The sequence below is a fragment of the Aulostomus chinensis genome, chromosome 9, assembly GCF_037954235.1.
Source record: "Aulostomus chinensis isolate RoL2024-O1b breed Wild chromosome 9, RoL_Achi_v1.0, whole genome shotgun sequence".
Classification (NCBI taxonomy): Eukaryota; Metazoa; Chordata; class Actinopteri; order Syngnathiformes; family Aulostomidae; genus Aulostomus; species Aulostomus chinensis.
The window spans coordinates 21,096,277-21,121,704 of NC_141328.1; the positions used below are offsets into that span (position 1 = coordinate 21,096,277).

Below are 25,428 nucleotides of genomic sequence, written 5' to 3' on the forward strand. Positions count from 1 at the left end.
TCAAATTATCCCTTTAATTTGAGAAAAGTAATGTTTCACTAGTGGTCATGGAAAACTGACCACAAGAGCTAACTCCCTCCAATAGCTAGGAATCAATTCCAGGTATTATTATATATAGATATACTTTTGAATTTCCTATATTAAATATTTCCTATTTCTGTCCCTCTTCAGTGATGGAGCCTCCCAGGTGAGGTATTTCTGACTACTGCACAAATGAGGTCGCATGAAACATCTTGATTGATGATTCCACGGACTGAAGCTTTTGACAGATACTTGGTGACATCTGGTGGTCAAACACAGAAACTGCGCCATCCACGTCCAGGTGGAAAATTGTAGTAAGAGTTGCTGAAGAGAGGAAAAGTACCCATTTGTGTGCGTCATGATTAAGAGCAGCCCTGGAAACGGACTGTAGCCGACAGAGGAAGTTTAGAGTGTCACAACTGTAAAAGATTCAGACGCGGTATTTCATGGGTGTGTAGCTTAGAAAGTAGGCACCCTGTTGAGATACGATTAAAAACACAAAGTCCTGTTGAAGCTTCAACAGAAACACAATGGCTCCACCCAGCAGCACGCTTAAAAAAAACAACAACGCAGAAGTCTATTTGTCAAATCTTTAATATCAAAAAATTGTCATAATAAACCAAATTATGCACTATAACATCCTTCTTAGAAAATTAATGTCATTTTGAAAATGAGCAAATCATACCTCTGGCCATTAAGATAAATTATACCCAAGTGTAAAATAACTTTAAAATTTTAAATATGTTACCATTTAAAACGATCTTTATATCTGAATCCTTCTTCCTGTAGACATACATTGAGGCCAACACATGCCAGAAAGAGGGTAATAAAGAATACAGAGTTTTGGATTTACTTGCTGTGGATAGCTCCCATGTTGTTGTTGTTGTTGTTTCTTTTTCAACATTTAATCATGAAGCTGAATTTTGCCAATTAAAAAGCAAATCCTCAGAATGAAACAGCTGCTGCTGAAGTGTCGTGGATCGTAAATACACGGACAAACTGGCACTTACAGACGGTGAGTAAACATCGAGTACATTCAGACAGCGGGTTCACATACACAGCTGCGGTATCACACCTACAGATTGGGGGAGGAGTTATTGGTGTTGAACATCCACGAATCCATGTTTTTCGGCATGCTCTGCGAGTGGCGTGAACATTTCCAACGGCGCAACCTGAATCTGTGCAAGTCAGGCTTCCAAAAACAAATCTACCGCCACAGAAGGTTCCTGTGTCAAGTATCTTGCAGAGTCCTGATCATCCACCAGCAGGTGTAAAACATCGCCGCACCATTTGGTAAAAATTCCTGACAACTGTTTTCTGACAGGAGCTGCATTCTTTAGCGTAAGCAGGGGTGAAGTTCGGACGTACAGTCGTCCTTATGTCTTTCATAAGCCGTCTGAGCAGACGATGTACGGAGGCCTCAAAGGCTCACAGCAAGATGTAGATATAGAATTGTTAGCGTGCCTCCACAATAAGCTGCTTTCTACCCTGTTCCTTCTGTGCCACACGTTTATGTCTTCATTACTCTAGTTATACTGCACCCTAGGGATGGTTTAGGAATTAGTGAGAGCAGGAGGGCAGGACGGTTGGTGGTTTCATTGGTGACCAGTAACTGCACTGGTATTCTACATATAATGTCTGGTGTAAAAAAGGGAGAAAAGATGGTGTCGGCTTGATTCTGAGGGATCCAGATACTTTCAGCTTCAGTTATTTCAGCATTTGTAATAAGACAGGACAATACTGGATCATGAAAACCAAAAACTACTGCAAGGGAATGTAAGAAAATCTTGCCATGATCCTTAGGGGGCTTTGTATTATGTTCACACACAGATTTATTTATTTTTTTAACATAAATGGCAGCTCAGCACTGCACACATGCTGCTTCCACTGCCGTACTGTTTATGGTCTGTTCTGCAGTAGCTCTACTACTGCAAAAGAAAAAAAAAAAAAGTGGTTACCATGGCAGAGGAGAGAGACGCTGTGATGAAGGGCCTCACAGCACCAGAAAAATTAAAAATGCTGTAAATAGCTGTCATGTTTCCATGACAACAATATCTGAAATTCTAGGATAGGATTCTATGGATTGGCGCGATCTGTTTACTTTTGATGTGGCTCTATTAAATGTTGTCGCCGCTCTGTGAACGCAACAGAACGAGGAGGAGGAGGAGGAGGAGGATGTGCGACGCGAGGCATCTGAGACTTGGTTACACAGAACTGAAGCGCAAAAGTCAGCCGCAACATTCAGTGTCCCTTTAGTGGCTTGTCTTTTATGACTAGTTTGGGATTGATAGATGTAGCAAGAACAAACTTCTAATTGTGTGATTGGCTGCAGTACTTCCTCTCAAGGGAGCCTCATACGCCTGCTCGTCATTCAAAATAAAAGAAGCTGCTGCCTGAGACAAAAAATCCCCCCCCCCCCAAAAAATCATGTGAACACAGATCAGCTGGGAATGAGGTTCTTAGTTTGGACAACTGGTACGAGCAGAATAAACTGGTTGAAGACAAACAGAAAAAAAAAAAGGATTTAGTTTGCCTGCGTTTAGTCCAGTTAAATTTCATCTATCAGGAGTTTGCTTTACACGAGGCTTCGATCAGTTACAGAACCCAGGAGGTTTACATAAACTTCCCTCCACTGCACCGTTCAATAATATCCAAAAATGCTGAAATCCCTAAAGGCTTTGTGACTGCACATTCCTCTACCAGTACGAGCAGCCCAGCTGGAGGAGGGGATGTAAGGAAATGAAAAATAGCGAGGGAAGTGAGACTACGAACTCACGGAGCCGAGTGGATCTCATTCTCCGTTTGAGCCTTTAGCTGCAAGTGCTTCTTCAAACAATAACGGAAGTTCTTTGTCTTCCTTTGACACAAGTTGAAAAAGATCTCAATCTCCTCATCTGGAGACAAACTGCCACACAAGCTGCAACGAGACAAGAACTGTGCACAGCCTCTCTGTGTTAACAAAAATATACAAGCGTTACTTTAGTCCTTTTAAACGAGATCTTTGTCTTTAATGAGCAGAGTCCAAGCGCATGGTGTCCTCCCTGCACTCTCACACTGAGAGAACTGAAGTCTGATTGCCAAAATGTCTGAGTTGCAAAATCGGTTGTCCAAAGGTGGTTTGAGGTCATGGAGGCACCGCCGTGGTCCCACACCGAGTAGCTCAACTTCACCAGCGCGTGACGGTCAGTCTGACCACATTTACAAAGTAAGAAGAGAAGACAACTTAAGGCCACACTGGGAAGTTTTCGCTCATCTTCCTCTCCCTCAGCAGTTCAGGTTTGATGGAGACACAAAGAGTTCATGTGGGGAGTCCGGGCAGTGTCGGTGATCAGGCGAGGACTGAAGGTTAAATGGTGCTACAATGACATTCAGGACACCCTGGATTTCAAGAGTTGTGGTGTACAGCGTGTCAGAAACCTGCTCAACGCACCTCCCTTTGTTCCCATCAACTTCTCCAAGAGTCATAAAAAGGGGTTGGTCGTAGCCTGGAGGGACACAGCGGACTATAGTTTCATGCTGCTGAGGTCCTTGGACAGACTCTGCAGGTATGCATCATGAATGGCAGCCAGGAAATCTGCGTCGTTCTGGACAGCGAGGACGGGAAAAAAAAAAAAAAAGGGTGAGCAACCTCCACTTGAGAATTGTCAAACTGAATCTTGCCACCCTGAGCTCCAGTATTTGTTTGGCTTACCTTTATGAGGTGTATCAGCGTCTCCTGCAGCTGTGTTCGGCTGCAGGGGGGCTGTGGAGGCTCCATGGCTCCTACAGTGGAGGAGGAGGAGAGCTCGGAGGGGGCAGGAGGGACCACTGCACCTGCTGCCTTACTGACTGTTTGCTGGAAGGCGCTGGGGGAGAGAAGCACGGACATCTCTGACCCGGGTACAGCAGACAGACCTGGACTCATGGGGACACCCTGAGAATAGAAACATAGGCGGTGAGAGAAGAACATGCCTGATTCGCATCGCCATCACAAACACATCCACAAAGAAAATAGTTAAGTCAGGTGTTGAACTCACAGACATGGGTTTGATCAGGTTTGGGGCAATGTCCTTCCCGTGCTGGAGACCAGCTTTGCCCATGGGGTCTTGGAAGCTGTGGGGTGGGACTAGTGTGCTTGGAAGGAAGTTGGGTGCTAGGATGGGTTTGTGGATGTCTGAATTCATTGCCTGCACCTGTCCCATATAGGCTGTAGGGGCTGCTGGTGGGGCTGTGGGAACGGCGTGAGTCTCTGAACCAGCTGGAGGCATCATAAGAGGTGAGACTGAGCACAAAGGTTGGGGGTCAGATCTGGGGCCCACTGGCTGGAAGACCGGGCTGGGGTGTACCGTATAAGGTGTCGGGAGCAAGCCGTGGGCTTGGTGGCGCTGCTTTAACCCGGGATCCTGGGCTGCGAGGTGGGGAGGGAGGAGCGGGTTTTGATGAGATGGAGTGGGATAAGACTGGTTCTGTAGAAAGGCAGGGTCACAGGAAGCTGTGGGCGTGTTTTGTGCTGGCATGGCAGGTAGGGAGGGGTCTTTAGGGATGGATGAGCCAAAAAGCTCCTCCACGGTGATCTGCTTCACAACTGTGTGAGTGCTCTGATGGGGGGGACAAGAATAAATCCATCAAATGACAACAAAGCTCAACTAGCATTCGATCAAACTCCTGAAAATAAATGAAAAGACCAATATTCATCAATCAATCAATTCATGCATACAGCAGAAAACTGACTTTCAAAATGACCAGCATGAGTAACAGTATTGAGCCTAACAGTGACACTAGGTGATGAAAACAAGCATCTTCCCTCATGTGAGTGTGTGTGTGTGTGTGTGTGTGTGTGTGTGTACCACATTATCTACCTTTAAATAAATAAATAAAAGAGCCCAATTAAAATCTCTGCAGTGTTTTTTTTAGCTGTACCTTTTCAGGCTGTTGTGTACTATGGCCATGCTCTGCAGCTGCTTTCACATTCAGCTCTTTAGACACATCTGTATCACATCCCTGTGCCTGCAAATCACACACACTCACACACACACACACACACACACACACACACACACACACACACACACACACACACACACACACACACACACACACACACACACACACCATCTATAAGAAAAAAACCCCAGATGTTTCTCTCATTTCAAGATATGCATGTGTGTGACTCTTGGATCACCACTACTCCAGGAAGCTAAACACATTTGCTCCTCTTGGAGCTGAAGGTACATGTCATGTTTGTATCTCTAAGTGTTTGCCTCCTCACTCTCTGGTATTCCTCCTTGGCCTTGCTGAGCAGCTCCAGGATGTCCATGGGTCGTGGCTCTGAGACACCATTGGTCCTCCTCGGCTCCGCCCTCTCTGGCGAGTCTCTCTGGATATGGCCGGCTTCTTGTTTCACAATCCTGGGGGAGTTTGAGAGCAGAGAGAGAGCTATGAGGGGTAGTGTAAAACACACACACACAATTAAATGTCTATCATATATTCTAAACAGGTTTTGTCGGACTGTTGTATCTAATGTGTGCTTTAACCCTGCGGTAAAGAAATACCTCGTACAAAAAAAAAAGTGTATTTTGCCTTTCAAATACTCGCAAATAAGTGTCTTGAGCTCTCAAAGACATTTTGTCACGGTGTCACTTATCTGTGACTCCCATATGTAAAGGGAGCCAGCCATGCATATTTGGCTTGAAGATAATAACAACTGACGGTGAAAAACAGCAAAACTGCCGGGTGTGACCAGCTTTCTTGCACTCTTTCAAAGTAGCACTGAACTGGAAGGGTTACAGTTTGTTTTTAGCTCAATTTAAAGCGTTCATGGGTTACTGAGCATACAGCTGGATAAAGAGGATGCGGATCATACCGGAGGATGCGCTTGAGAGTTTGAAAATGGAAATTTTTTGGACAGTTTTGCTGTTGTTAGTAGTTGGCGACCATAAGGTTGCCATTAGACCCAAGCTAAATATACATGGCTGTCACTATCTGCATTTTGGTGTCAATAAGATGCTGCAGTGACAAAATGCCTTCGTGAGATCAAGACACCCATTTCTGAGTACTCGGAAAAACAAAAAATACACCTTTTGGATGAACTATCACCTTCAAATATAATTCACTAACATTTTTCATACTGTAATTCAAATCTTTTCTTTCTCTCTTCTACTTACCTGACCATCAGCTGAGCGATTCGCTGGCAGTCCCTCTTGTCATAAAACCAAATACTGTAGATGCCCACTGCAAGAAAAACACGGGTTGTTTATATTTTGCAAAACTGAGGAATTTATTTTCAACATCTATAACCCTTCTCTTGAATAACAAAGAGGATAAAATAAAAAGTGGAGGAAACAAAGTTAATGGATCAAATCAGACACAATTTATTAATCCAGGCAGTATCTGAACATGTTGTAAAATAGGACCTTAGGACAGTTGCAACGTCTTTGTTTCATTTATGTGTCTGCCAGTGGTATATTCAAGGTCCCTGTAGAACCTGCGGTAACCTACCAACCTAGGTGTTTGCCTCCCTGGTGCATTTACAGCAACCGGGGGGATACAGAGGGGTGTAAACAGGTGTGTGCGTGCGTGTGTGTGTACAAGAACACATGTCTGACTGAAAAGCTCTCTAGCTTTGAGGAAGCTCGACAGCCTCAGACAGAGTTCCTCCGCACTCACAGCCAGACGATATCAAGGGCACGTTTATGATCAACATCTGGGAAGACTTCATCCTGCTTCTGTTGGACTTAATGCCCATCAATCATCAAACTTCCATCCTGCTGCCACTCCGCCATAACACGGCTTCTTTGTTCTTTGAAGTTCACAGCAGAAGGAAGAGCTTTGGAACTATTTTGAAGATATTCATATTACTTTCAAGATCAGAAGCCTCGAATCTATACCACAAATACGCCCTCACAGGAGACAAATCATAAAGGATACAGACATAAAGTCTGAGAGGAAACAGCTCTGGCAAGCAAGCTGCATTACTGAAAAGCACATATGGCCAGAAGAGAAGCTGAGTGAGCTACCTACAAAGAAGCTAAAACCACCAGATGGAATAAAAACCAAGAGACGGTCGACCTATTACTTAAATTATTTTCATCCGTCTGTCTATCAACCTATTCTGAGGAATCAAAATGACAGCAACGGCAGTTACGCAACAGTAAATCAATCGGAGGAGCTGCTGGAGCCTCAGAAGTGACAAGAAACTACATCATGCCTTCCATCCCGGCCAGGCTGAGGGTCAAACCAAGTCCAAAGGGGGAGCAGTCTACCTTAACGTTGACCATGTCGATGCTATTTTTTCTGATAAGCAAGCAAATGGGAAAACAATCCAATTCTTTATTCATTGCCTTGATGAAACTTCTGTTCAGACTTTTAGTAGATTACCTCGGAGGTAATGCCGTCAGTTACTTTCTGAAGCTTTGAGGAATTTTACCACCGCTGTTATTGCTTTTGTTTAGCTAAAGCCATCACTAAAAAAAAAAAAAAAGTTACTAAAACATTAAGAAGTAATCAGATTCACAACACAGTCCGTGGGTCTTAGTGGCTGCTGTCCAAAATGCAGCATGCTATGAAGACTTGCTGAACCACGCTGAAACTGCTGCCGTCCGCTGGACCGGCAGGAGGCCATGAGTGGGAAAGTCTCTTCAGAAGAGGTTTGCTTGCTTAAAATGACACGAGACGGCAAAATGGCTTCAAGCTAAAGGGAGAAGAAATGTTACGCAGGACACTGAGGAAGTGTTTGTTTGGCATTTTCAGAGGTACCACTCCATTTTCTTCCTGTGTGTGTGTGTGTGTGTGGGCATTGTGGGTGTATTTTTTGACACAGAAATGTCTTCTGTAGCAAAGAAACAATGCTATATATATGAACGGAACTGACATTGATTTTCTTCAGCAGTTGTAACGGGGAGATATTTCTGGATAGATATCGCAGTTTCTTCAAATTTGTGTGGGATTAGTTTTGGACAAGGGCTAGTCTGCATCTCTCCTCACTCCGGTCGATCCTCCTCACTGCTGCATGTCCTCAATAAACCATGAAATACATGTATAATGGATCCCAGAGATTAAATAATAATCTCAAAAGGTGCAGAACCATTCTACAACAATTCCTGGATAAAATACTCACTGTTGCCATTCCTGTAGAGCAGGAAAGGATCCTGCAACTGGAACTCCAAGTCTTTGTTGATTGGCTCCACCAGGTTCTCTGTGCTCAGGCGGTTCATAATGGTGAAGCCGTGGTGAGGCGACGCAGACCTTAGACAAACACAGATCACAGATTCCCTCATGAGCTGAACCACTTCACATACACTTAAAGAAATAACTGACTATACACCGAGCAACTTCGACCCCGGTTTTGACTCCACTTACTGTATAGTTCGGAGAAATACTTCAACCTAGAAAAGGGTCTTAAAGCGGGTTGGGGCTCTATGTGTGAACAGTTATTCACTATCCAGATAAAATTGGAAAGCTGCACAGATATCCATGTTAAACAGAGTTCTTCCTTTCTGTAGAGAGTTACCTGAGGATTTCACTCAAGAACAGGCCTGTCTCTGATTAGGAGTGTTAACTGTTTTTGTGTTCAACATCATCCAGTAAAACGTGATGTAGGTTTGGCTCTATCCCAGAGCTCGGACGAACAACCGATTAGTCAATCAAAAGACAAAGTTGATATACTGATAATCAATTAATCATTTCTGTGATTTTAAAAAAGGGCCAATATTTGCTGGTTCCAGACTTGGTTGGATGGACAAAAGAAGCAAATTTTTTAAAACACTTTTTAAAAGTGAAACTGTGACGAGCATTTTCTTTATTTTCCCTGACATTTTATAGACTAAGTGATGCATCTATTACTTGACAACATAACTGGCTGATTGATCACAATCAAATAAATTGCTAGTTAAAACACTTCTTGATTCAACATCCAGCTCACAGGATCAAGCTGATGGCAACAGTGGATGGAGTGTTCAGCCAGTTTAAACCCATGAAAGGCAGAATTTTAAAAAGCATCAGAAATGTTTACATTATTATAAAGATTAGGAGTGCCATCACAGCGCAGTCATTTAAAGAACAAGAACCAAAATAAGCCAAGCTACCTCTTCAACATAACAGTATACACAGAAGCATATTACTCTCAAATATGTTTTCTCTACATTCATACATACATGAATGAAACATTTTATGGATGTAAACAACAATTAAAAACTACTACTGTGTTTAAAATCATTATCATTGATTAGTTGAATGATAAATTTGGGGAACAGAGAATGACTTTTTTACATTACTTATATAATTTGACCAAATACGAAAAAAGAGAAACAAATCTTCCTACATGAGAGGAACTATTGGTAATAAATGTTTTTCTCAACAATGTCATAGACTAAATAATTGCTCAATCAACAAAAACATTTGCATTAACCTAAATAAGTTGTAGTTTTTCTGCAATATCTAAGTTATGGATTGAAAAATAAAAACCCAGTAATGATTGTTTACAAAGGTAATGGCCTACACACGTGCAAAGTAAATACGTAAAATCACTGAGTAAAACGATGTCAACAACTAAACCATGTCGGAAAAAGTGAAGTGCTTACCTCGCGTAGACAAACAGGGTGCCCTCGATGTCGGTCTTCTCCTGTAACGAAAAACGTTTTTTATCGGCCAAAATAAAAACAACGATCCCTGATTCACAAAGTGCCGAATATTAGCGAACAGAGATTAGCCAACATCTGTTAGCGCACATTATAAATAATGTCACATCTTTTTAAAGCGAAAACATGACGGGAAGGCTTAAATATGATTGTATCAATATGCTAGTAAACGTATCCTTAATGCTTAAAGACAATTAAACACGTACATCTTTCATATATACGTTTTGTTGTTTTTCGCTACAGTTAGCATTAGCATGCTAAGATAATACTTAGCACAGTTTTTTTAATGGCTAAAAAAAAAAGGCCGCGTCAGTGACTTTGATAGACTTACCCATTCATTGGATTTGGAGTTAAAGTTGTAGAGAGCCACTTGGCCGGTAACATCAAGTAATTTGTTAATGTATGGGTCTTGTCTCTGTAGAGCTGCTAAGCTCATCATATGTCCGGCATTAACGGTCTCCATCTTGGATGCGACTGTTGCTCCCGCACGGACAGATTTCAGCGGACACTTATGACTTCCGTTGTCCCCGGAAATCGAGGTTCTCCAAAAGTTTCCAGGAGATTTGTGCAATTTCAAACGCAATTCGGGTCTGTCCCAATTTGTTAGAGTGCTGCTTAAAAATCGAAATGTTCGTATGAAATTATTTTCTGCTTCACTTCGCCACTGTGCTTGCTAAAATGATTATAGGTTCAATAATATGTACGTTTACCACAAATATACAAAAATGAATTTTAATTCATAGATAAAACCTCAAACCTTTTAATTCACGAAATAATTTGTTTCCTGCTATGTGGTTTCAAATAAAATTGACACATTATATTAAATCAAATTAACCAATCACTCGGGAAACAGTATTTATTGCAATGAAGCAATTGATAGAAACGCAATTAGCGACTAAGCTACTGTGATAATGTGAACGGCGACATTGTAAGAATTTTGGAACCGGTGCCGTAAACATCGTTACAAATTTGACCCAATGGGTTTAAAAAAGGACATATTTTTCCCAACTATTTGAGATATTAAAAAAAAACAACAAATATGGACGGACTAGGAGTTATGTAACACCACAGGGCCGCATACTCTGTTTTAGGCCTGTTTATTTCTGGATCCAATCTACCATAATCTGGGATCCTTTCTGCATCTCTATCCACATGTTAACATGTCTATTAGGGTTCATTCTCCAAATGCAGTTTCAGTGAATTCTAACTCGGTCCAGCCCCCAACGCTAGATGTAAAATATTCTATATATTTATGCTCTATATATTTAAGCAAACACAAAATGTCTATGATGCAAAGGCTCGATGAAATAACATTTTCTGATCAGTTATCAGCTGCAGCTGTCCGCCTCATGTGTGGCCTCTGTCGTGGGGACAGAGCAGGGATTATAATGGAAGGATTACGCGCCACCGGTTATCCTCCATACAGGCGCAGGTAATCCAATCACTGGTAACCTTCCAGCACGGCTCCGACTACCCATTTTCTCTTGAACCGCCGAAGAGAGACGACAGAAAACGGCGCTATGAGGCCCCAGAAGAGAGCCAGGTGACGGAATGCCGTTCATTATAAGGGGAAGACCCCTGAGGGGTAAGTGGACACCTGCGGTATGGGGGGGGGGCTTGCGGAGGGAGGATGAAAATACAAATATTGTGGCAAAGGACAGACAAAGGGAGAGGAGGCAAGATTGTAATCTGAATGTTTCCTGTTGTCTAATGACTCTCATTGAGGCGGACAGATTTAAAACTACAGGTTTAACACAAGAAATACAAATACTCACGTAAAAGTAGGCCTAAACGTCACCTGTTAACAATTCTACTCCAGTAAAAGTAGAGTATTTCACATTCAGTGTATCACACACTAAAAGTAAAAGTACATTTTCTACATGATGTTTGCTTTCATTGTCGACAATCCTTCGAATCACTGCCCTCAAAATCATATCAGAGCTGTAAGTGTGTTCCAGTTGTGCTGCTGTGATTGTGTCCTCGTGAAATTGTCAGTCTTCACACGTGATGGTGTCACCTTCGTCAGGTAATGCTTTGTTTTCTATGGTAAACATTTCTCTCAATGTAACCAGTAGCTGTGAAGAGAAAATATTACAAATTTAATGAGTTGTTGGTGCGTACAGAGCAGCAACAGGTGCAGCGTGTGTGTGTGTGCGTGCGTGCGCGTGCGTGCGTGCAGCAGCAGGGCTGGCTGCCTCTGTCAGCGCGTCCTCTCTCCGATCCGCCGTGAATCTGCAGCCAGGCACCCGGATGTGGCGAAAATGTTTGGCGCTCCTCGCGGGGTCTGCGCTCGGGAAACAGTTGATAATTCAGGGTAACGGCTGGACTCCCGCTCGCGCGACGTCGACACCTCCGGATGCTCTCTCCAACGATGAGTTGGATTTAAAACGGATCATTTCGATGTGGATTCGAGGATGCAAGAAGCAGATGAACTGTCAGAAGGTAAAAAAAAAGAAAAAAGAAACGGTGCGTGGAGCGCTGGTGGAGGAGAGTTGGAGCGCTGGCGAGGGGGAGAGAGAGAGATGGAGAGAGATATGGAGAGAGGGGGCGAGAGCGCTCGTTTGGTTTTTGATCTGGATGTGGGTTTATTCTTGGTGATTTTATTGAGAGGAGCAACTTATTCTACTCAACGCAATGAGATATTTGCTGCATGAATGCGAAGACCTGTTGGTTTTTTTTCCCTTCTTCCCCAAATTCGCCTGGAAACGAATTGAATTATTACTTGAATAACAAGAAAGAGCGGTTCTATATTTGCTCGAATACTGTGGTCAAGGGGCCGTTTCGGAACCATGTGACTGGATGCTTTGGACGTGTGCGCCCTCCAAATGAACTGAGCGAGGATTAGGGAACTTTTAAAGTAAATCCACTTAGTTTGATTAGTTTTTTTTACGAATTAAAACACACATTCCATTTAACACACACACACACACACACACACACACACACACACACACACACACACACACACACACACACACACACAAGTAAAGTCGGGAACGTCCGCAGCTGATGTCCAACAAGGTGCGGATCATTCCTGTTACATCCTGCGATCATCAGGAACCAAACCTTTTTTATTTCTCACCTGTAGGGGAAGAGGAGGGTCAGCTGCTCTACTGAGATAAATACTGACAACAACAAAAAAGCAGAAATTGATTTTTATAATTTTACTTTCTCTGGTTTTCAAACTGGCCAAGCTCAAACGCTGATGAGCAGAGTCAAAAAGTGTATATTTCATTCTTCTGTTTACCACATTTAATGCAGCCAAATGCGGTTTTAGCGTGGACGTCTTCCAAGTTCATATGTGAAGGGTGCTCTATTCATTTTAGTCAGTGTCTCTCAAAATGTTAAGTCTTCTTCTTCTTTTTTTTTTGCGTTTAAAAAGCGAACCAAAATCGTGATGTTGAATCATATCTTGATGGCATCAAACCAGGAGATAGGCAACAAAAAAAACTTTGAGCAAGGTTCTTCAAAGTTGACAAACTTGACCACATTGATAGCAGGTCCACCTTTGTTATTCACCAGTTCACGCAGCCGTTCATGCAGCTTCGTTCTCTCTGTCTCCTCCTTTAGATGAAATTCTTCCTCTTGCTTACATGTTTCTGATTAGTGGATCCGTGTGTTGGTCGTCTGCTGCAGTCGTGTGTTGGATGCAGTGGAACATGCTGGGATGTATGGAGCCTTTTGTGTGCTGTGGAGTTGCAGTGAACCAAAGAGATGTGTCAAGGGCACTGTTTTGTTGTTGTTGTTGTTGTTGTTTTTGTTTTTTTTTAACTGGTGGTTTGCATTGATTTTAATGACAGCCTCTCTCATTCATGCTGCCTGGGCTTTTTTTTCCTCCCCCCTCTCAACTCATTGCTTTCTTCCCATTCCGCATCATCAAAATGAAGCTTTTTTTCCCCCTGTCTGATCAAGTAGAGATTTTTCATCTTAAATCACTACTTAAACCACTTATTCTCTCCCGATCTTTGGATTGATCCAGTTTGTCTGTGGGAAATTCAGATTTTGCTTCCAAAATGCTGGAAACAAAACCCATACAGCTTTCTTTAATTCTAGGAATCAGTGAGCACACAGGAAACACTCCAACTCTCCAGTATTCAAGTGTTTTTTTATCGTTTCTGTCTTTGAATGGAATATGAATGGTTTGAATCAAGTTGCTCCTGTTAAATAATTCTGTTTTTTTTTTAATAGTTCACTTTTTTTTTCTTCTGATGACCCGTTGCTATAATTTGGAGACACCGGAGGGTAAAGTTTATTTTTGAAAAAGAAGAAGTAGAAAACCTGAATAGAGTATATAATAATCAACAAGTGACAATTAATGGCAAATCTCAAGGTTGATAGTTTTTATGCAAAAATGGTCTGTTAGCCCCATTTCATTCTCTAGGGATGCAAAATAAAATCGGCACATCATTGGTCTCGGCAGCTTTGGGTTATCTTTTTTAACCGACTTGTTGACTGATATGTATTTCGGCCCAGTTGTGCTGTCTGTCTCTACACTACAAAATGCCACTATCATGTAAACTTCTTTTTATACACGTGATATCCATCAATTATTGAATGCTCCAATCAGTTATAAAAAAAATATTGGACACTGCCAAAAAGTCCAGTGTTGCACATCCCTACAGTATAAGTTTCAGTTTCCTGCTGCAAGATGGTGGTAGAGGGTGCTGACCTGATCATTGCACGTGTGTCCCATTAAGTTCTCTCTCTCTTCAGGGGCACAGTATGCCAGCAACAAAAGGACCACTCCCCCTGCTGACGCTTCGGCGCTCTGGTCAGAAAGCCACACCTGTCTGCACCAGCTCCATCCTCCTGAGCCTCATCATGCTCCAGCCAGCACCGGCAAGCCCGTCGGCTCCTCTTATGGCCTCCTTGGAGCCAACAGTGGCATTCAGGGTGCTGGGGGTGCTAGTTCAGGTGTCAGCCCGGTCCTTGCTTGGCATGCTGCCATTAACGCCGCTCGTCAAGCACAGAGCGAAGCAAAGCCCGACATGAGTTCCCAGCCCTTGGTTTGCACCGCCGGACCTGCTCCTGTGGGCTCACTGGCACAGAGAAAGCGGCAGCAGTATGCCAAAAGCAAGAAGCAGGGCGGATCCACCAACAGCAGGCCGCCCCGAGCTCTGTTCTGCCTCACCCTCAACAACCCCATCCGCAGGGCCTGCATCAGCCTGGTGGAGTGGAAGTATCCTTCAAACCAGCATATGTTTGGGGATCTGAATGATGTTTGTTTGTGCTCATAGACTGCTGGATGGGTGGTTGTGTGAGTCAATGAATACATGGAAAAGTATTCGGGGGGTAATGTGTTCAAGTCTTCTCTCAGGGATACCAGTTTTCCCTAACAGTTTGTCTTTCCAGACCGTTTGATATCTTTATACTGCTGTCTATTTTTGCCAACTGTGTGGCCTTAGCCATCTACATCCCTTTCCCCGGAGACGACTCCAATTCTACCAACCAAGAGCTGGTGAGTAGGACTCGAAAATACTGAGAGAACAATGAATAAACTGGTGTTAACTATGACTAACTGCTTTGTAACCTGTTGTTACGTCTCCAGATCTGCTTTGTTGTAGGGACATTAGAAGTTTGACTCACTGGGTCATGATTTACATGATGGTCATAAAAGTGCTCTTGGCTTTGACTGGAAACAGTGTTGATCTGTAGCTAATTGTTAGAGGTATATATCGGGACAGTTTCTAGTGAATCTCTCTTAGCGGTATCTAGCCATGATGTAGTTTGGATTTTATTGCTTTAAGTTTAGTTTGGAGATATTCACCTTTTATTATTACATGCTGGAAGTGCAGAGAAGGTCAAGGGAGCTTTTTTCCTGCTGCTTCTCTCACAATTTGTCATTTCATATATATAATATATATATATAGTGGCTGGAGGAAACACCTTTGCGCGAGTGAGATTGGCTGGAAGTGTGAGTCGCATCAAAGGGCTTACAGAGCAGTACTCTGACAGATGTGTTGGGTTTTATTGTTGTACCGACACAACAATATTGGTCTAGAATTGTGAAATGAATTGATTCACTTCAGGTCAAATCAGTTGACCCCTTTTATTGCAAACAGAGCAGTAGTTTAATCCTAAATGTGTCCTCAGAGGACTTTTCACGCAGTACAAACATTTGCCTCTTTTGCTCTGAGGCTGGCAAGAAGCCATCTTAGCTTCATTGGGGGAATTGTGTAATTGTGTGTGTGTGTGTGTGTGTGTGTGTGTGTGAGAGACGCAACTGAGAGATGGACAGAGAATCGTAGCATGTTCCCTCAACAGATGGGGATTATTCACACTGTCCGAGTCTACGCTCTGTGCACAATGTAAAGTATCTGTGTTGAGATGTTTTAGCTGCCTTTGTGCGTCTCTCTCTCTTTCCTCAGAGGGAACCGAAGAGTCACGTGCCGTGTTGCTCTTTGCCGCCTTCTGACGAATGTGCCTGACCACCTTAAATTGAATGCCTATGAACTTTGTGTGTCAAGAAATAACAGCTAAAGCAACTGTAGCGGTATAAACAAGCTGGTCAGTGTGTCATCAACTCTAATCTTACTAACTGTGCAATATTGGATTAATTGATTACACTGAGGATAAGTGTGCATCACAAACACGCTTTGACCTGTCACTCCCTCTAATGTTGTTAATGTACTGGGACCTTCATGGAAAGCAGTTTGAAGAAATGGTAGAATTGGTTTCCACTGGTCTCATAGTAGGTTTTAGTCGCGAGACCTAATCAGATTTCAGCTGTGGTGTTGTTGACAATTTTCCAACGTGCGTGATAATTGTTAATGTGCTATCTTTTATTTTAACATCACAAATACTGAATATAGAAGTTCTTTTGATTGGTCCTTTTTTCGTGAAGTTTTTCTAGCCGAAAGTTATGACAAATGGGAATAAGTGAGCTCGCCAGATATGTCCCGAATGTTGACGCGCCATTTAAAGGTTGTTCATGAGTCCGAGTCAATTCTTCTGAAGACGAGTCCGAGTCTCTGCCCACCCATGGCAGGTGGCGTCATCAACTTCTGTGTGAGTGTGTGTGTTTGATTCATTGAAGTTATGGGAAATATGGGTTTTCTGTCTCTCACTTCCATAGTATTTTTACAACGACCGCCTCATCTTTTTTTAGAGAGCATGTAGGTGTTCTTTGATGGGCTCCTTCTGGAACAAAGAATGGGAATTAGACAGCTGGGGGAACAGCTACTGCTGCTAAAATAAGTCTCCGCATGCACTCAACATGAATAAGAGTAGGAAAGGATTTTATCTCACGCAGTGAAGCCTCAGTGGGTCAGAATTCTAAACTCAACAGTGCTAACCACTTTACCGCCTCATTCCTCAGCTCCTAACTGGATTTCCACACATATAAAAGCTAACTTTTAACAAAATACGAGGATAACTAAATGCTCACTGCGTCAGTCAAGACTGACTGCCGATGTTTCGAATTATCAGTTTTTAGGCATAAGCTGGATCCTTTGGCTACACTGAAAAAAATCAAATTAGTTGCTTTAATTTGCAAATTTATCATCCCAGTTTTTTTTGTATACTTCCAGAAGAGGCAAATAATGATGACCTTTCACACAGAAAAATGCATGTTCTGAGCCTCAACCTTATTTCTGTTTATCAGTGAAACATCTTCGACAGCCGCTGTTGCATACAGGATTGTCTAGAAATATTAGTGCTCATAGCGAGTATGTATGAGACTCATTACTTGGTATGTGAGGATGTGTGGAAGTGAGTATGACTGTGCAGGAAGTGAGAGATACGGGTGCGTGTGTGAGAGCAGGTTGAGGGATTAAGCTGGGCAGTGGATTAGTCGTCCATGAATGAGCGGAGGTTGCAGAAAGAGAGAGCGTAAGAAAGATGGAGGGATGGATTGGTTGATTGGTGGGTTGAGTCATAGAGTGTGAGCGTAGCCCATAATTGAAACAGTCTGCTGACATTGAAGATTTTTAATGATCACTCTACATGTATATTTCACTTTTATGAGGAAGTAAAAATCAATGAAAATTCTATCTATCTATCTATCTATCTATCTATCTATCTATCTATCTATCTATCTATCTATCTATCTATCTATCTATCTATCTATCTATCTATCTATCTATCTATCTATCTATCTGCCTTACTGTCTGTTGCTAGCTTCAGCAGCTAGTTGGTTTGCTAGCTGTAAACTTGCTAAGCACTCAACATTTTTCTCCATTTTTACAAACATACATATTTTCGGAACTCCTATCAAAACATGTGTCTTTGTCGATTCAGAAGCAATGAATACAATAATTGAGACATGCTCTGTTGTAGCTAGTTTCAAGGGAGGCAGGATTAGCATAGCAACCAGGCGACATAAAAATATATTCCGAATTGCATTAGCATCTTGGTCGTGTCTCTTCAAACTCTCAGCTGAAATGTGTTCTAACAGGGGAAGTGCAAGTTCCAAGATAAAGTCGTGTGTCTGACATCGCTGTCGGCTCCTGTTGATATTTCTTATAGATTATGTATGCCAAGTCCTTCTTAATATAACACACAAGCAGCAATTTGAAATTGAGTGTGAAGGCTCGGAGTGTGACTGCAGACTGTGTCTTTTCTTATTTATCTTCTTTGTTTTGTTTTTGTTTGCTCACAAAAATATAATATCAGGCTCTGTCTTCACGGCTCCATAACTCTCAGATCACTAAAATTAATCATCTGCCTCCTGAACTGCCTGGGCCGCTCCTACACTTTCTATTCAAGTCTTCATCTTCGTTTCCTGTCATGTTTCTCTCTCTATTTACACCCCCACCTCCTCTCTCTCTCTCTCTCTCTCTCTCTCTCTCAATCTCTCTCTCGCTCCGTCTTCCTTTCTTGTGCCAACCGGAAAATCATTAATATCCTATTAAGCTGGTTAGTGATTTAGCAGACTTATGATGGCCCCTTTGACCACTTGCTGACTAACATACACTGCTGATCATCTGATAATTGCTATATGAATCTATTGTGTGTGTGTGTGTGTGTTTGTGTGTGTGTTGTTTTCACTATTACTGTGCTCAAATATCAGTTGTAACTGTTAAAGGTACAGTGAGTCCGTCTTGGGAAAGCCTGTTGATATTCATGGATGTCACAGTGAATAACAAATCACGGAGGTTTCATTTTTCAAAAGTTGTAACACAAATATTTCACGACAGTACGTTCTGTTGTAATTTATATCCTGATGCTTTTTCTTCTGCTGACCAAATTAATAGCAACATCGCTTGCGAGTACAATAGTCAGGCTGTTTGTATGTAAAGTGAATTGTTTCTTTGGTCACAGTTTAAGAGTGCAGACTTTATATTGTTTCGTTTCACTAAAAAGAGAGCAAGTTCGTATTACTATGGTGTAGTTTTAATAATTATGCAACATTACATAATTGGAAATCAAATGTCTGATTATTTTATTCTCAAACCATAGTTTCTCTGCCTTTTGTAAAAAAAGAAACGTAAAAAAAAAATAGTTTTTTAGATGTTGAATCACGACATAATAATATGAGATGGCGTCAGCCTTGGCGGAGCTCTGTGCTCGCTTAGTGTTTTTCTTCTTCTGTGTGCATTCTCTTCATATCAATGGAGTCCATTTGACTGGATGTGGGTGAGCCTCCACAGGAACAGCATGAGTCAGAGATCAAAGTGTAAATAATCTTTTGGCTAATGCAAGGTTGGATATGGAGTTAAAACCATGGTAACAAGCCACATAATTTTCTGATTAAAGTCATAGGCAGACGCTACAGCAGGGGCTGTTTTCATTTTTATTGACACGTAGTCAAAGCACACAGCAGGGCGTCGCGCGCGCACACACACACACACACACACACACACACACACACACACACACATTTGTCTTGCTTCAAATGGGAAGTTAAACTGATTGTCATATACCTTGCTCCACTTCTAGTGCAACTGCTTTTAAGCTGCTTTTAATTGCACAAGCGCGTGCAGATTATTTTGGTTTTCATTAACGGGTAGACTCTTGCAAGCAGTCGATGAAGAGGGCAGTGTAAATGGCTGCGTTGTGATTATTCTTTTGTCTTTGCTGTGATTCACAAAGACGGTGGAGAAGATATTTGGTTGTGTAACAGCAATCATGACTGTTGGTAGGTGGGCAGGTTAATCCAAACAAACGCAACAGTGGGGAGTTCTTTCATTGGTGTGTATTTATGTGTGTTGATACATGTTCCACTGTCTCAAACACAGACTGTGTGACTTCAGCACATTCCCCAGAGGATGGTGGATCTGCTGTGTGTGTGTGTGTGTGTGTGTGTGTGTGTGTGTGTGTGTGTGTGTTTTCATGAATGTATTTGTGCATCAATGGGTACCACATTCATGTCAATACCATGCAAACATGATGGGGCTGCATTTGTGTGTATGTGCATGCCATCGTAATCATGTGTGACGTGGGCTTTGTGTTCGCATGTGTTTTTGCGTGTGTGTGTGTGTGTGTGTGTGTGTGTGTGTGTGTGCTTCTCTGAACAGAATGTCAGATTGCATCATTTTGCTCAGTCGGGGATTAAAGGTTTAGAGAGGAAGGGAAATGAGAGTCACACTAAGCATCACATTGCTTCAGCAAGCACGTGAGTGTGTTTGTGTCTTTTTCTTCCATGTGTCTGCATGTGTGAGTGTGTGTGTCTATATATGTGTGTGCGGGTGGTGAACAAAGATGAACGGAGAGACAATCCTGTAGAACCCAGACTCTTTTAAGAACAAAGTTATTGACTTGCAGTGCACTTAACTCACAAAAACGTGCCCAAAACATGAATAATTAAGAACTGTAATTAACCACCTCACCCATGAATTTCCATCAGTCGAAATTGACACTGTTAAATGGTTCAAACCTCAAAGCTGCTCAATTTTTGAAAACATAAAACCGAGAACAGCCATAAAAGATCATATTTCAGAAGCGGAACCAAAGGATTGGTCTGCAAATGGACTGAATGAGCGACTGGAACGTCCTTCTGTTTCTATCACTGGGAATCGTTTGTTCTATCAGGGGAGAGAGGTTTGCCTGATGTGATAAGATCACGTCACTGGCTGACGAGATCGTGTTTTCGGTAGCATTTTTCTTTTTTTCAGTTTGTCTGTCAGCGGGATTAGGAAAAAGAAACTATGAGGACTATTTTTGCCAAAGTCAGTGCAGGGGCGGGGAAGATAAAACGCTCACGGAAAGGCCGGACTATAGAAATATGAGACTTACATGATGAGCTGGATGTCGTCCTCAATTTGGGAAGGTTCTTCTTATGTCGGGTGACCCTGATGGCAAACAGCTTTAGTTTTGTTTTGTTTTTTAAACTCATTTTGAAAGCACCAGGATTTCAGGACCATACTATTTGTGATGGTATTTGCAGAGTTAACATGTGAAAAATATACTGAATGACGGTATTTAGGTTTTTTCACGAAGGTCCTCGTGGTCGTTAAGTCATTTTCCTGATGTTTTTGGGTTAGCTGAGGTAGATCTGGGCAGAGAAATAGAACCTGACGTAATGATAGAGTCCCAGTGGCAGCATGTCAGCAGTGAAACGCATCAAACCTGAAGAGCCCAGAAAGCACATGTCATATTGATATTATTAGTGGGTTTTCTGCCATGTTTCATAAGTTATCAGCATTTCAAAGCATCTAAAATTAGTGCGAGGAAGAGGAAGTCTCTATATATTGGTATTGACTATATTTGTGTTTGGACCAGGCCTATGTGTGACTGTGTATTGATCTCAGCCTTCAGGGCAGTATGACATACACAATCAAACACCATACGCAAATCCAAACACACCGTACATTCTCCTCGATCAACCGTGACTCTGCAGTCACTTGTCTCTAATTTCTTTCTATGCTAGTGTGAGTGTATGTATATGCATGTGTAGGTGGGTGGAAGAAATGAAGAAGGTGTCTCTAAATGAGATGAAGCCCTCTTATCGGCAGCCAGGCTCACAGAAGCAGGGATGGTGTGTCTCTGTGTGTCTGAGCTAAGAACGACTTGCTACTTAAATGTAATTTACTTGGTTAAAGCTATAGTATTTTCATATAAATTGAAATTCACTCACATTCAAGCTCTCATCGAGTGAGTTCATACTACACTCATTTATCTGTGCAGGAAATTGAAATTTAATCAAAATCACATTGTGGCCTGCAGCGATTTTCAAATTGCTTGGAAGAGGTAGGTAGGAAGGTAGTTGTTAAAAACGTATTGCGTGTCAAAGAGCATGTTAGATTAAATATTGTGGCGTTGCAAAGATGTCCTGCCTACAAATCATATTCTACTGCCTTAAGAAGGCATCTTTGCTTGATGTAGTTGCCCACAAATATCATCAAGAATCATCATTTTAACAGCTTTTTCAATGAAACCTTCCAAGTCACGATTGCAATATCGCAATCAGAAATTTTCCAAATTTTTCAGCACTCTTATGAAAACAAGCATTGAGTTTTGTGTGTGTGTGTGTGAATTATTGAAATTGTAGTATGACTGGAACAAATCCCGTAACATTCGAGTTTCTGTAGACTGTCGACCTGTGACTGTTTGCAGGAACACACAAAAAAACTTGACACGACGAATTTCGTGAAACTTGTTGGAGCTGTGGAACTTTCAATGGGTTTTATTGCTTCACTTCTTCAGCAGACACAGAAAAATCATATTATTAGTTTTTATAACTGAATATGTATTTAAAAGATGATACAACATACTTTTTTTTAAGTAATCGCTTTATTCTCTTTTGATTATATTTCAATAAGTGTGGCCTCCTCAGCCCAGAGGGACTGCTGTGAGGATGAGGGCATGGATGGTGACATGAAGGGCTGGACAGGAGATGAGGAGGGGTGAAGAGGACCATCTTTAATGTTCTGAAGGCTTCATTTACCCTGGTGGTTTACACTCTGGTGAAGCTCACTCACTGTCCACGTGTCAGAATTGTGTGTGTGTGTGTGTGCGTGTGCATGTGCGCGTGCACGCGCATCTTATTAAATGTCAACAGCAGTTTCACGCTTCAGGGTGTGTGTGTTCATCCTGGATGGCTTATCATGTGTATATAACATGTTTTTACGACCACACCGTGAGCTGGAAGGATGGTTCAGACACCATTGTAGTTTAAATATTGACTGAATATTGAATATTGATGTAACTGTAAAGCATTTTGTGCTCTTCACGAAGGTTCATATTTACATTATACAAATATATATCCACAGTTGTCATCTTGGTCCCCGAATAATTTATAAATATTTGTTGACCAACAAATATCTAATTATTTAGAGACTCTTATACCACCTCTCATACTGGCTGGAACCAAATTGAGAATTGATTGGTTACCAGTATGTTGGACAGACAACAAAAACATATCTTATCATCTTTAGCTTTGACCGCGTTCGCGCTGACCGATATGGGATTTTTGAGCCCGATACTGATTTTGAGAGCAAAAATAAAATCGCAGATTAGCAATATGTGCAACCAAAACAGTGTTTTTTTTTTGTGCTGGACTGAAAATAGACCCTTTATATGTTGATTGTGCAAAAGTTTTCTCCTAATATGACTAAGGGTACTCAAAAAGGCTAATTTCTTAAAAAAATAACGTACTTTAAAAAAAAATGAGTAGCAGTCACACGTTACATACTTACATACATTTGTTCAACACATATCGCAAACCATATACGCCAGGACAGTATATCAGTGTAGATCTGTTGTAGGCTGATGGTGGCCAATGTATCGGCCAATGGAACAAAGAGCAGAAGTACAATCATTGGAATTATGTCGAATATTTTGACACGATATGCTATTTACAGACATCAGGTTGGGTTTATCTTATTCATCATCACTCATCATTGAAATTTCAAAAAATATATATTATGATAGTGTTTTTTTGGAAAAAAATGTTTTTTTGTAAGTATTAATTCTTTTAGAAACCGCGTATGTCTGCGCCTGGGGACATTTGTGATCATACAGCTTTATTAGGGTGCCGTACCATCGTTGTGAGTCATTTCCTTCCTTCTCTGGGCTGTCACTCCTCTTCATCATTATCCTGCGTTAAATATAGACTCTGTGTAACTACAGCAAACATGCCCACAATTACACTGTTGGGTAAATTAAAAAAGAACGCAATGCTCTCCTAGAATATTTACTCAAACACTTATTTGGGGGTTTGATAGCAATGAAAACCAAATGTCCTTTCGGTGTCAGTGATATGAAAGTATTATATATACATACATATGTATATAACTCTGCGCTTTAGATTCTTCAGTCCTCAAGAAGACAATGTACCGGTAGGTACACACAGTCACATGCACACCTTACACACACTCCTTGCCTTGTGTATGTGTGTGTGACTGTTATGCAAGTGTTTACGTATTTTAAATGGAGCCCAGGGGCTTTTCACATATTTAGGCCATAGGCTGACAGATGTCATGGGGCCTGTTTGGCCGTCTGCTTAGCACCCAGTGGCCCAGGGACCACGGGCACTGCTGGGAATGTGGGACACAAACACATGAACACTCTTGTTTGTATTCTCTATCTCTTTCTCTGTGACACACACACACACACACACACACACGCGCACACACACACGCACGCACACGCACACACGCACACACACACACACAGTCATTCTAAAGCTTAGTTTTCTAAAACGACAGATATTAGGCACATAGCACAGCTCACTTAATGAATGCAGTGTTAGGCCAGGCCACTGAAACACAGTGTTCCTCTTGACCCAAATTGCTGAGTCAACCTTATTAAACTGTATTTCAGTGAAAAGAGGAGAAGCAGGAGGGAATTAAGTGAAGCTCTACATGCTACATCTGCCTGGCTGACCAACGCCTCCCCATACCGAAACAACACAATACATCATGTGCCAAGAGAGAGAGAGAGAGAGAGAGAGATGGAAAAGGTGCAATGTTGCAGGTGTAATTTCAATAAATCTACAAATCATTTTCACCGTCTACCCTAAAAATAGGATTGCGGTTATCTAGACGATACGCACCTGAATCACGGTGTCAATGGGAAACGTGTGGTTTCACACCAATAATGAATAATGGCTTACTGTTCCAAACACCTGCAGGATTCAAACCACTGCAAAGTGACTGATGGACTTAGGTTCTCGTGAGACATCCTTTGATTAAGCAGCTTTTTGTTGCTTGAGTTTAATAATGTGACCGTCACTTCAAGGTTACACCATTTAAAGCGTCGCATTCCAGTCTTTTTCTTGAGTAAGTACGTGAAGCTGTCTGATGGTGCGCTGTAAAGACGCTTTTTGTTATACCTTAAAAAAGTAAGATTCCTGATTGCCTTAGAATTTTGAGTCGATGGAACACCAGAAGACAATTTCAGGTACTGCTGTAATAAAAGTTTATTTGCATTAAGTTATATAAAATATAACTTGAAAACAATACCAGGATTATTTCCAACTTTTACCTTGATTACAATTATGAACAGTTTTTTACTTTTATATGCCCCAGTTCTCCTACATTGTCTGTCATGTAAATATGTTCAAATAACAAAGTAAAAGCACACAAAAGAACTATTTGTCTTAAGGGTCCCTTAAAGGAAGTCGAAAACGAAATATTTCTCGCTTTCGTTGCCATTGTTCCAATGACAGAAATATCATTTTCGAACTAAATTGTTCCCAATGAGTAATGAAAGTGGCAGATTAAATGAACAGGAAATGTGATGAGGAGATTATCTGTTACAGCTAAGCAGGTTTATGGCTTGTGGGATGAATGAGAACTTAAATCTCTTTGTAGCATTCATCAGATTTCTCCTTAACAGCAGGATTCTTTGCTGTGCAAGCAACGAACCTGCAGCTCGACTCTTGGGTGGAAATTTGCCTTTGGAAGCTGCA

General features: G+C 41.7%; 2 protein-coding genes across 8 annotated transcripts in view; one reads left to right on the forward strand and one right to left on the reverse strand.

The window, feature by feature from the left end:
• Positions 1 to 556: 556 nt before the first annotated feature.
• dcp1a (decapping mRNA 1A) lies at positions 557 to 10,292 on the reverse strand. Its single transcript, XM_086214217.1, has 9 exons — positions 9,967 to 10,292; positions 9,579 to 9,619; positions 8,117 to 8,244; positions 6,165 to 6,231; positions 5,270 to 5,408; positions 4,921 to 5,007; positions 4,038 to 4,598; positions 3,713 to 3,934; positions 557 to 3,605 (listed from the first exon to the last, which is right to left on the reverse strand). The coding sequence occupies exons 1-9, from the start codon at positions 10,096 to 10,098 to the stop codon at positions 3,525 to 3,527; spliced, it is 1,458 nt and encodes a 485-aa protein (XP_086070343.1). The 5' UTR covers positions 10,099 to 10,292; the 3' UTR covers positions 557 to 3,524.
• Positions 10,293 to 11,087: 795 nt separating this feature from the next.
• Positions 11,088 to 25,428, forward strand: part of cacna1db (calcium channel, voltage-dependent, L type, alpha 1D subunit, b) — a 68,970-nt gene continuing 54,629 nt past the window's right edge. For all 7 annotated transcript variants that reach the window (XM_086214222.1, XM_086214218.1, XM_086214221.1 and 4 more), the window contains exons 1-3: positions 11,088 to 11,220; positions 14,349 to 14,814; positions 14,988 to 15,093. In XM_086214222.1, coding sequence (XP_086070348.1) covers positions 11,187 to 11,220; positions 14,349 to 14,814; positions 14,988 to 15,093 — 606 coding nt within the window. In that variant the 5' untranslated portion in view covers positions 11,088 to 11,186. The remainder of the gene's footprint in view (positions 11,221 to 14,348; positions 14,815 to 14,987; positions 15,094 to 25,428) is intronic.

Bases quoted from the DNA above. Each gene is read 5' to 3' on its own strand.
- dcp1a (XM_086214217.1), bottom strand. From the start codon at position 10,098: ATGGAGACCGTTAATGCCGGACATATGATGAGCTTAGCAGCTCTACAG. The intron at 8,245-9,578 runs GTAAGCACTTCA...TGTTTGTCTAAG, and splicing joins ACCCTGTTTGTCTACGCGAG to GTCTGCGTCGCCTCACCACG. The intron at 3,606-3,712 runs GTAAGCCAAACA...CTCGCTGTCCAG, and splicing joins CGCTGATACACCTCATAAAG to AACGACGCAGATTTCCTGGC.